General features: G+C 47.8%; 1 protein-coding gene and 1 non-coding gene across 4 annotated transcripts in view; both read right to left on the bottom strand.

Annotated features, from left to right (window-relative positions):
• ptpn9a (protein tyrosine phosphatase non-receptor type 9a) overlaps positions 1 to 12,556 on the bottom strand; it is a 277,337-nt gene that overhangs the window by 214,666 nt on the left and 50,115 nt on the right. Inside the window, exon 1 of one of the 3 annotated variants that reach the window (XM_038784522.1) lies at positions 3,323 to 3,444. The exons of 1 other annotated variant lie outside the window; for it this stretch is intronic. In XM_038784522.1, coding sequence (XP_038640450.1) covers positions 3,323 to 3,355 — 33 coding nt within the window. In that variant the 5' untranslated portion in view covers positions 3,356 to 3,444. Of the gene's footprint in view, positions 1 to 3,322; positions 3,445 to 12,556 lie in introns of those variants that run through there. One more of the 3 variants, XM_038784521.1, reaches the window with a different exon arrangement.
• Positions 7,619 to 7,725, bottom strand: LOC119956960. The gene has a single exon (XR_005458720.1). It is a non-coding gene; the product is annotated as a U6 spliceosomal RNA (small nuclear RNA).

Raw genomic sequence — 12,556 nt, 5'->3', positions numbered from 1 at the left:
ATACACTTTGTAATAATAGGTGCTTCAATGGAGGGATTAGAAAGTAAAATTCCACACCAAACCACATTAAGGTTTTTTACCCATTTGTTACCCATCCCTAATTGCCCTTGAACTGAGTGACTTGCCAGGATGTTGCAGAGTGAAGTGAGGAGTCAACCGCATTGCTGTGGAGTCACATGAAGGCCAGACCAGGTAAAGATAGCAGATTTCCCACCCCTAAAGGATATTAGTGAACCAGATAGGTTTTTACAACAAGTTTCATGGTCGCCATTACTGAGACTGGCTTTATATTCCAGATTTTTTTAATTTGAATTCAAATTCTACCAGCTGCCATGGTGGGATTTGACCCTGTGTCCCCAGAACATTTCCCTGAGTCTCTGGACTATTAGCCCAGTGACATTACCACTCTGCCACCATCTCCTCCTATTAGTGTTACAACACCAGGTTAAAGTCCAACAGGTTTATTTGGAGTCACTAGCTTTCAGAGCGTAGCTGCTTCATCAGGTGAGTCACTAACCTGATGAAGGAGCTACGCTCCGAATGCTAGGGATTCCAAATAAACCTGGTGGACTTTAACCTGGTGTTATAAGACTTCTTACTGTGCCCAACCCAGTCCAACGCCGGCATCTCCACATCATTATTAGTATTAGGCAGATGGCCAAAAGCAGCGTCAAAAAGGTAGGTTTCTTTTTATAAAAGAGTAGAGAACCAGAGAGGTGTAGGAAGAGAATTCCGGAGCTTAGCATCTGAAGGCACGGCCACCAACAATGGCGGAGGATTAGATGAGCACAGATACTCAGAAGGTTGTGGAGTTGGTGATTATAGAGATAGGGAAGGTGGGAGGCCACACAGGGATTGGAAAGCAAGGATGAAATTTTTAAAATCAAGGTGTTACTTGACTCTGAACCAATGTAGGTTGACGACAGGCACTCAAGTCATCAATGTCACCTCAATGCAAATTCACCTCACTGTAGCTATGAATATTTAAACCAAAGGTTAGCTACCACATGCCGTGTTACCAGTTCCCTCTTAATCCACCCATTTTATTGTGTGATTCTAAATCACAAACAACATTCCAACTGATTTTCACAGATTTATCTCAGAACACTGTCCCAGTCAATCGTAAGTGGCACATAGTTCCAGGACTGTGCAGCACATTATAATTAGTAGCAACTTGAACATCCGCTGCATATGCAAATCTGTTTCAGCCAGGAAGAGGAAGAGTGGTTTGTTACAACCCTCTGACCAATATCCAACTGCTGGGAAGTCACAGCTAATAGTCCGGTCCCTATTTTAACGCTTCCTTTAATCTCGTATCATTTAGCATGAATTGCCTCAGTGCTTTCAGTCTTGGACTTGAAAGGCCACTGAAATTTAATAGATTTAGCAATCCCAGCAAAAGAACTTTAGCAGCAGAAGATACAAGCACCTTGTTGCACTGTGGATCAGCCACCTTGCTGTTTAAAAGTATCTTGCAAGATGCCCTAGAGAGCAAAATTGAGGGCCTCAGCCTATCCATTTTTTAAAATAATTTTTTTCCCCAATTAAGGGGCAATTTATTGTGGCCAATCCTGCAAATCTTTGGGTTGTGGGGGTGAGACCCACGTAGACACGGGGAGAATGTGCAAACTCCACACGAACAGTGACCCGGGGCCGGATTGGAACCTGGGTCCTCAGCGGCGTGAGGCAGCAGTGCTAACCACTCTGCAGCCTCAGCCTATCCAAAGTGGTTTCCTTCCCACGAACTGATCAAGGTGGCAAATCACATTTGCCTAGTTATTCGCCAAATTGTTATTATTTTGCAACAACCCCTCCCCTCCTCCTTGTGGATCAGCAGAGGTAGGGGCCAGTACTGTGCAGCTTGATCCTGGCCTCAACCCAGTGCGGTCTCCCCAACAAGGGGCAATCACTTCACCCACTTTTAACTTCAACGGTCCCCAATGTTGCAGGCAGCGTGCCAGTTGTGAGCAACGTTTTCAGGAAAGACCAGACAGTGGAGCTGGAACTTTTCCTGGCATATGTGGTTTGGTATCACATTGTGCCACACGCTTACATGCCAAGTAGTACTGGCCGGGGGGGGGGGGGGGGGGGGGGGGAAGGAATTTATTTTTAAACATGGAAACCAAATATTTTACAGCAAACGCACAGTGCCTAGTTTGAATGAGATGGCATCACTGAGGTACCATCGTTTAAACAAAAAACTTCCGCCAGTACACATCCGAGTCTTGGAAGCATATTTCGTGCCTATTTCAGTGGAGAGCAAAATGGATTCTGTGCAAAATGCCTTTTCAACTATACAAGTGGCACTTCACCCTCACCACCAAACCTGCACAGCCAACAAGCTCCACTCATCCTCTGCTCGGAAAGGGTCAGTTTGACACAAAGAAATGGCAATTGCCCAAATGTGCCACCCTCCTCCCTCGCAGAGAGGGACCCCCAGCCCCTCAACCCTGGAGGGAGCTCTGCGAAACGAAGATCCATTTGTCATTAGGCTGCGGCTTAAAGCCATCCAGACCGGTGAGGAACTGCTCACTTGGCACCACCTCAGAACAAAAGAGGTGGTGTCAGGGTAAATGTGATGTGGGCTGGGTCGAGTCAGGGTAAATGGCAGCTCTCATATGGAAGGAGCACAGAGCAACCATGACAAGATAGAGGTTAAAAACTTCAACCCCCTCCCCACACCCACCCACCCCCACACACACACACACACAATGAGCCTCCAGATTCTTGTGCAGATTTTCTTTTCCCTTCCAAACTTAACAGTTGAATGGATTTCCCAATCCCACCCCCCCCCCAAAAAAACTCACATTCGGGGGTGGGGAGGGGGGGGTTAAAATTAATCTGTCCTTCACAAAGCAAAGCAAAAAAAAGAAATGGAAAAGAAAAGTTTGAAGGGTGGGTGTGAAATAAGGGTCTTTCAGAAGGGTGAGTGGTCTATGGGGAGGGGGTTACCCCCTCGCCCCCACCCCTGGTGCAAATTTTAATGACATTTTACTACCAACTCCCCCCCCCTCAGAAAAAGGCAGCGGGGGGGGTGGGGGGTCCGAGGCTTGCACCAGGGTCTGGACTGTGAGGGGGTGAGATGGGGAGAGGGGGCACTAACCGAGTCCGGTGCCCGGTTAGGCCGCGGCTGCCGTGGCAACGGTGGCCTAACCCCCCCCCCCCGACCCCCGGGAGAGGGGGTGGGGGCAGAAAAGCAGCCGAAATATTCACCCAAAGGGAATATTTTAAAAACAATTACCTCATAAAATATTCGGGACGACTTTTGTTTTTTTTAAAAACCCTCATCCCCCTCCCCTCCTCCAACCGCCCGCTTTCTGACCTGCTCCTCCTCGGCCGTCAGCTCCGCCGCCATCCTCCCTCCCTCTGGCCGGCCCGGGCTCTGCTGCGCTGACTTGCAGCCGCCTGCTGGCCCCGGGGCTCTGGGCGAACTCTCCTCCTCCTCCTCCAGCTCAAACAATGACTGGAGCTCCGCTCGCAGCCTCATCCTGCCCACCGCCGGCCCCCCGCAGCCTGGCTGGTGGCCGTGGCGCAGCCGTGACGGCGCTGGGCTGGCAAGCGGGAGACCCGGGTTCGAATCCCTGCCCCGTCAGCCGCGGTCCGGCTCGCGTGTTTATTAGACTGATAATCTTTATTGGTGTCACAAGTAGGCTTACATTATAGATCATACAGTGCAGAAGGAGGCCATTCGGCCCATCGAGTCTGCACCGACTCACTTAAGCCCTCACTTCCACCCTAACCTAATAACCCCATCTAACGTTTTTTTGGTCACTAAGGGCACGTCTTTGGGAGGAAACCGGAGCACCCGGAGGAAACCCACGCAGATACGCAAAGAACATGCCGACAATGACCCAAGCCGGGAATCAAACCTGGGACCCTGGCACTGTGAAGCAACGCTGCTAACCACTGTGCCACCATGCCACCCCTAATTTTCAACCCCTTTGATGTGAAATCTGGAATTTTGAACACAACTCGCCTCAGCGCTATGAGTTATTAATAATAATAATTAATAATAGTGGCAACAGACTGCAGATGCTGGAAATCTGAAGTAAAAAGAGAAAACACGTGCGTAAACTCAGTGGGTGTGCAGGGCAGCATGGTGGCGCAGTGAGTTAGAACTGCGGCCTCGTGGCACCAAGGTCCCAGTTCGATCCCAGCTCTGAGTCACTTCTCCCTGTGTCTGCGTGGGTTTCACCACCACAACCCAAAAGATGTGCAAGCTAGGTGGATTGGCCATGCTAAATTGCCCCTTAATTGGAAAAATATGAATTGGGTGCTCTAGATTTATAACAAAGAAATAAAGACAAACTCAGCGGGTGTGACAGGGTCGGTGGAGAAGAAATAAAGAGGATTGTTTTTATACATCCAAGTATCCAATTCATAATTTTTTCCAATTCAGGCGCCATTTAGCGGGGTGACACAGCAGCACAGTGGTTAGCACTGCTGCCTCACGGCGCCGAGGACCCAGGTCCCTTCCCGGCCCCGGGTCACTGTCCGTGTGGAATTTGCACATTCTCCCTGTGTCTGCGTGGGTCTCACCCCCACAACCCAAAGATGTGCAGGGAAGGTGGATTGGCCACGCTAAATTGCCCCTTAAATAGTAAAAAAAAAGAATTGCGTACTCTAAATTATTTAAAAAGTGACCTGGGGCCGGGATTGAACCTGGGTCATCGGCGCCATGAGGCAGCAGTGCTAAGTATTGCATCACAGTGCCGCCTCCCCCCCACCATCCTGACTTGGAAATCTATCGCTGTTCCTTCACAGTCAAAATCCTGGCGCTCACACCCTCACAGCACGGTGGATGAACCCACACCACATGGACTGCAAAGGTTCAAGAAGGCAGCTCACGACCAATAAATGGCGGTCTAGCCAGCGACACCTCCACTACATCCCAAGAATTAATTTTTAAAATGTGTATGATTGCCAAGCTGTCCTGTCCACAAAAAGTAGGAAAACCTGACCTAATCCCCATTAGTCTACTCTCAACCGTAAGCAAACGTGGAAATTGTTGTCAGGTGACACTTGTTTCCCCAAATCTCAGAGTGGTTTCTGCCCTGACCTCATTACAGCCTTGCTTTAAACATGGGCAAAGGAGCTGAATGCCAGAGGTGAGGCGAGAGTGACTGCCCTTGACATCACTGCAGGATTTGGCCAAGTATCGTGTCAAGGAACGCAAGCAAATTGAAATCAAAGGGAATCTAGTAACTCTCCATTGGTTGGACTTATTCCGAGCAGAAATGAACTAATTGCTTCATCAATGACCTTCCCTCCATCATAGAATCACTACAGTGCAGAAGGTAACCATCGAGTCTGCACGGATCCTCTGAAAGAGCACCTTACCTAGGCCCACACCCCAACCCTATCCCCATAACCCAGTAACCCCACCTAACCTCTGAACACTAAGGGGCAATTTTAGCATGGCCAATCCACCTAACCTGCACATCTTTCGGGACTTGTAGGAGGAAACCAGAGCACCCGGAGGAAACCCACGCAGACACTGGGAGAAAGTGCAAACTCCATGCAGTCATCTGATGCCGGAATAGAACCCGAGATCATAGAACATAGAACATACAGTGCAGGAGGCCATTCGGCCCATCGAGTCTGCACTGACCCACTTAAGCCCTCACTTCCACCCTATCCCTATAACCCAATAACCCCTCCTAACCTTTTTGGTCACTAAGGGCAATTTATCATGACCAATCCACCTAACCTGCACGTCTTTGGACTGTGGGAGGAAACCGGAGCAACCGGAAGAAACCCAGGCAGACACAGGGAAAACGTGCAGACTCCGCACAGTGACCCAGCGGGGAATCAAACTTCTCAGATTCCTTCTCAGATAATGATCAAATTCTATCTTCAAAGGCCATGGTTGAACCTTCCTCCACCACACATTCAGAGAGTGCATTCCTGATCCCAACATTAAAAGACAATCTGCAGGACCCTGTTGCTTCTCTTGCCAATAAAGATAATCTTTATTAGTGTCACAAGTAGGCTTACATTAACACTGCAATGAAGTTACTATGAGGAGTTCATCTCTTGACAATTGTAGCCTGACAGATTTGGTTACCTAACTGCAATCCCACCCTTTCATTCATTCTGATCACATAAACCAATCCCTCTGAACTCAATCAGGCAAATGGATTTGTTGACACAAAGGAAGTGCCCCCACATTTCCACACATGTTTTCTCATTTTTGATACAGGGCAGCGTTGAGCAGGCAGGATTTACTCGCTGGAGGACATTGAGGCAACCCTCTCGGCTGGGCCATGCAGGGTGGCTTTGAAGGACAGGAGTGAACGTGTGTGTTTCACAGCAATGTACCAGCGTTCATGACAATTATATTCTGCTGGTGCCAGGTCATACGTTATCAAATTTCACAACCTGTCAACTGACAACCTGTAGTTGGCAGGAGTATGAGCACCAGACTTCCGTATTCCTGGGGCGAGTTTCCTATCACAGCCACAATCGAGGAGCTGCAAGGGAACAAGATATGCCCCTGATTCCACTCTATTTACCTGCACCCCATAACAGCTGGTTGTTAATGTCTTGTATTGTGTTATGGTTTCTTAATGTCAACCCCCTGCTACGGTTAACAGAAGAGATTGGATTTTGATTGTCTCAGAGCACATATAAATAAGGGACACTTTCAGTGGCCGATGTGAACCATGAGGGCTGGGTTGCATCACCTCAGTTTAGTTCCAACACACAAACCTTTGAAGTTTGATTTTTATTTGTTACAATGGCCCACCAGGACCTGTCACCCACTCTTATTTTTTGGATCTTTCTTTTGATTTATTGATTTTTGTTTTCTCAAAAATAGCATAAATAATAAGTCTTTATTAGTGTCACAAGTAGGCTTACATTAACACTGCAGTGAAGCTACTGTGAAAAGCCCCAAATCGCCACATTCCGACGCCTGTTCGGGTACACAGAGGGAGAATTCAGAATATCCAATTCACCTAACAAGCACAGACTCCACACAGACAGTGACCCAAGCCGGAATCGAACCTGGGACCCTGGAACTGTAAAGCAATTATGCTATCCACAATGCTACAGTGCTGCCCTTCATTTGTTTCAACCACTTGTTTTCTTAAAAAAGATTATAAGTAAGGGACAACACTTTATTTTTTTTAACATGGGTTATGTAATTTAATTACACACACTTGTGGGTACTAGGAAGAGGTGAGGGCAAGAGGGGGAAAAAAATGAATGAAAAATCAACATCTATTCGTGAGAATATATGACGTTAAATACAAAGGTGTTCCAAAAACAGGCCATTATCTACAAGGGGCTGGTTTAGCTCACAAGGCTAAATCGCTGGCTTATAAAGCAGACCAAGCAGGCCAGCAGCATGGTTCGATTCCCGTACCAGCCTCCCCGGACAGGCGCCGGAATGTGGCGACTAGGGGCTTTTCACAGTAACTTCATTGAAGCCTACTCGTGACAATAAGCGATTTTCATTTTTTCATTTCATTTCATTTCAAAGAATTACAAACTAGGTTCTCATGGCTGATAGCCGTATTGAATGGCACTGTCAAATGAATGGATTGCATTACAATGAAATCCGGCAGGTTTGAAAATAAATCTACATGCAACAAATCAGTGTTTGTGGAATGTCAAAAATATGGAACGCTTCACGGATTTGCGTGTCATCCTTGCGCAGGGGCCATGCTAATCTTCTCTGTATCGTTCCAATTTTAGTATATGTGCTACCGAAGCGAGCACGGGACAACTATTTCTACCCCTCTACTGTGTCTATGTTCCCGACCAGAGAGGGAGCGCGCCATGTCCATTGTTACATTTGAAACCTTCCATGCCCAGTGGGTACCACAGGGTTTGATTGAGTTAATTAAGTTTCCTTTAATATTTTTGTTTTAATTACAGTGCTCCACCAGGGGCTGCCTGTCACCTCCTCTGATTACTATTATTTTATTTAATATTGTTTGATTAAAAGAGAATATCAATATGGGACAACTGGGACACTGTGCTGTCAGACTGAACAAGTCAATAAACTCGATAAAGAGAATTTCTGCATCGTAGTTCCTGCTTGAACAACCGCCTGAAACCTGTTAACACTGATCAATAGTAGACCCAGAGAAAATTGCGGCTGGTGTATCTCAATATTTCTTAGCAGGGGAATGGAGTACATAGAACATACAGTGCAGAAGGAGGCCATTCGGCCAATCGAATCTGCGCCGACCCACTTAAGCCCTCATTTCCACCCTATCCCTGTAACCAATAACCCCCCTAACCTTTTTGGTCAGTCAGGGCAATTCAGCATGGCCAATCCACCTAACCTGCACATCTTTGAACTGTGGGAGGAACCCGGAGCACCCGGAGGAAACCCACGCAGACACGGCGAGAACGTGCAAACTCGGCCAGACAGTGACCCAGCGGGGAATCGAACCTGGGACTCTGGCGCTGTGAAGCCACAGTGCTAGCCACTTATGCTACCATGCTGCCCAAAAGTATGGTCTGAGCAATTCAAGGATAGAGGAAGCATTGTATTTTTTTAATCAGGGAGTCTTAAATCCCACAAGCTCAATATCTGAATCATCATCGTATCATTGTTGATTCATTCATAATGATCGCAAATCAATCCCTCCATTTGCAACCACAAAGATATTTTTGGAAGGCTTTTATATTTTTTTGAGACTTTTTAAGAAAGAAACGGTGCAAATAATTCATTGAAAATTGGCGAACGGGATTGAAAAGGCTTCAACAAGCTGAAAAAAGGTGATGATGAGAATAATTCCCTCGAGTTAAGTCCCAGGTTCCCTGGGGTTTATTCTGATTTCCCAGATATTGTTATAAAGTATGCTAGTGATACCAATCACTATGTGGTCGAGAGACTAACAGAAGAAAGGTAAAGCTTTGAAACATCAGATTTAATTGAGCAACTGTGCTAAGGGATAAAACAGATGGATTTTAATATAAAATGCCGTTTGTTAATATTTATTGAATTAAGAAACATCAAGCAAATAACAGTACAGAGCAACATGACCCAAATTGGGTTCATCCGGGGCTTCTGTGGTAGGCCTGGCCATTTTAAATTTGAAGAAAGCTGTCCTTCCAGCTTGTCCAATCGAAAGTGGTTTTCACACAGTGTTGACTTCTGATAGGCGCATTAGTCAGGCTACCAGCAACCCCTGCACTGGGACGTTGGATTCTGCTTGGTCAAGCTGGAAATAGAAGGACCGTCAGCCAGTGGCAAAGAGAGGGTGAGAGCGAATTGTGATCAGAAGGCGGAGTGGGCGGCAGAGTGAAGTAGGCCGCAACCACAGGGCAGAGAGGTTGCCGACTCAGAGGCTGAGGCCGGGAGCACTGGCCAAGACAAGGAACAGAGGTTTTGGCCAGTGATGGGGATCAGAGGCCGAGGATAGGGGCAGGAGGTGGAGCCCGAGGGACAGGGGCAAGGAGCGGAGGCCAAGGGCAGGAAATGGAGGCCGTATAAAGGGACATGGGAGTGGAGCCCGAAGCTTTGGGCGGAGAGTCGAGGCCAAGGGAATGGGAGATATTTGTGTGTGTGAGAGAGAAAGAGATGTGAATGTGTGGGAAAGCGGAGTGGGTGTATGCAAGTTGTTTTTTGTGTGCCAGGGAGAGACATGGGCAGCACGGCAGCACAAGTGATTAGCACAGTGTCTTCACAGCGCCAGGGTCCCAGGTTCGATTCCCCACTGGGTCACTGTCTGTGTGGAGTCTGCACGTTCGCCCCATGTCTGCGTGGGTTTCCTCCGGGTGCTCCAGTTTCCTCCCACAGTCCAAAGACATGCAGGTTAGATGGATTGGCCAGGATAAATTGCCCTTAGTGACTAAAAAAGGTCAGGTGGGGTTATTGGCTTACGGGGATAGGGTGGAAGTGAGGGCTTAAGTGGGTCGGTGCAGATTCGATGGGTCGAATGGCCTCCTTCTACACTGTATGTTCTATGTCTATGCTCTATGTATGTGTGAGAGGTGAGTGTGGGTGTGAGAGGGAGGTTTGAGTGTATGTAACCGAGTGGGAGGTGAGTGTCTGTATTCGTGAGATAGAGAGAGTGAGTGTGCGCATGGAAGGTGAGATATAGAGAGATGAGTGTGTGTGTGTGTGAGAGAGGTGTCTGCGTGTGTGAGACAGAGGGGTGAGTGTGTATTGGCAAGAGAAAGAGATGTGAGTGTGTGTGAGAGAGAGAGCAAGGTGAGTGTATTGGCAAGTGAAAGAGATATGAGTGTGTGTGAGAGAGAGATAGGTGAATGTCTGTGTGAGAGACAGGTGGGTGTATGTTGGTGAGAGAGAGGTAGGTGTGTGTGAGAGATGTGGGTGTATGTTGGTGAGAGAGAGGTAGGTGTGTGTGAGAGACAGGTGGGTGTATGTTGGTGAGAGAGAGGTAGGTGTGTGTGAGAGACAGGTGGGTGTATGTTGGTGAGCGAGAGGTAGGTGTGTTTGAGAGAGGTGGGTGTATGTTGGTGAGAGAGAGGTAGGTGTGTGTGAGAGAGGTGGGTGTATGTTGGTGAGAGAGAGGTGGGTGTGTGTGAGAGAGGTAGGTGTGTGTGAGAGAGGTAGGTGTATGTTGGTAAGAGAGAGGTAGGTGTGTGTGAGAGAGGTAGGTGTGTGTGAGAGAGGTAGGTGTGTGAGAGAGGTAGGTGTGTGTGAGAGAGGCAGGTGTGTGTGAGAGAGGTGGGTGAGTGTGAGAGACGAGTGAGTTGGTGAGAGAGAGGTGGGTGCGTGTGTGAGACAGGTGAGCGTGCTGGTGTGAGAGAGGTGAGTGTGTGTTGGTGAGAACAAGGTGAGTGTGAGAAAGAGATGAGTGTGTATGTTTCAGAGAGAGGTGAGTGTATTGGTGAGAGAGAGGGGAGTGTGTGTTGGTGAGAACAAGGTGAGTGTGAGAAAGAGATGGGTGTGTATGTTTCAGAGAGAGGTGAGTGTATTGGTGAGAGAGAGGGGAGTGTGTGTTGGTGAGAACAAGGTGAGTGTGAGAAAGAGATGAGTGTGTATGTTTCAGAGAGAGGTGAGTGTATTGGTGAGAGAGGGGAGTGTGTGTTGGTGAGAACAAGGTGAGTGTGAGAAAGAGATGTGTGTATGTTTCAGAGGGAGGTGAGTGTATTGGTGAGAGAGAGGTGAGTGTGTGTTAGTGAGAACAAGGTGAGTGTGAGAAAGAGATGAATGTGTATGTTTCAGAGGGAGGTGAGTGTATTGGTGAGAGCGAGGGGAGTGTGTGTTGGTGAGAGAGAGGTGGGTGCATGTGTGAGACAGTTGAGCATGCTGGTGTGAGAGAGGTGAGTGTGTGTTGGTAAGAACAAGGCGAGTGTGAGAAAGAGATGAGTGTGTATGTTTCAGAGAGAGGTGAGTGTATTGGTGAGAGAGAGGGGAGTGTGTGTTGGTGAGAGAGAGGGGAGTGTGTGTTGGTGAGAACAAGGTGAGTGTGAGAAAGAGATGAGTGTGTATGTTTCAGAGAGAGGTGAGTGTATTGGTGAGAGAGAGGGGAGTGTGTGTTGGTGAGAGAGAGGTGAATGAGAAAGATGGGTGCACGTGTGAGAGAGGAGAAAGGTGAGGGGGTGTGTAAGAAAGATGAGTGTGTATGAGGGGTGAGTGTGTGAGAGAGAGAGGTAGGTGTGAGAAAGCAATGAGAGTGTGTTGGTGAGGGTGTGTGAGAAAGAGGTGTGTGAGAGTGTGTGAGGGGCGACACGGAGGCGGCAGTGGTTAGCACTGCTGCCTCATGGTGCTGAGTACCTGGGTTTCGCCCTGGGTCACTGTCTGTGTGGAGTTTGCACATTCTCCCCGTGTCCGCATGGGTCTCACCCCCACAACCCAAAGATGTGCAGGGTAGGTGGATCGGACATGCTAAATTGTCCCTTAATTGGAAAAAATGAGTTGGTGGGAGAAAAAGGTGTGTGAGAAAGAGTGTGTGAGAGGTGAGTGTGTGAGAGTGTGAGAGATGAGAGAGTGTGTGAGTGAGAGGTGAGTGTGTGTGAGTGTGAGAGATGAGAGAGTGTGTGAGGGAAGGTGAGTGTGAGAGTGTGTGAGGGAGAGGTGAGATTGTGTATGTGTGTGTGTGAGAGAGAGAATGTTTGTGAGAGGGTGTGTTTAAGAGAGAGAGGTGGAAGTGAGTGTGAATGTGCGAGTAAGAGAGAGGGTGTATGAGAGAGAGAGCGTGTGTGCTTATTTTGTGTGAGTGTGTGTGATATGAGAATCCAGCTCTTCAGCAGCACTCCAAATGTTAAATTAATTTGTGAGCATAGGAAACAGTTTCACCACCCCCATTAAAAATGATAAAGATGAATTTTGTTGAATAAGATAACTTTTTAATTATGGTAAATTTTTAAGAAATAGAAAGAACTGTTATAAATTTATTTTTGTATGTTTGTACCTATTGCAAAAAGGCAATTAACTATTTGTGGTTTAACTCTTCAACAGAATAGGAATGTTCCTTCAGGGTCAGTTGTCCTGGGAGGTCAAATGTGTTCCGTGGCTGGAGGAGTTTGGGAAACCCAGAGACAGAGGGTGGGATTCTCCGAGCCCGCGCCGGGTTGGGAAATTCCCGCCACGCTGCTCCGGCGCTGGGCTGCGATTCTCTGGTGA

The sequence above is a fragment of the Scyliorhinus canicula genome, chromosome 24 (genome assembly GCF_902713615.1).
Source record: "Scyliorhinus canicula chromosome 24, sScyCan1.1, whole genome shotgun sequence".
NCBI lineage: Eukaryota > Metazoa > Chordata > Chondrichthyes > Carcharhiniformes > Scyliorhinidae > Scyliorhinus > Scyliorhinus canicula.
Note: the sequence above shows the minus strand (reverse complement) of the source record. Positions and strands in the feature narration are given on the sequence as shown.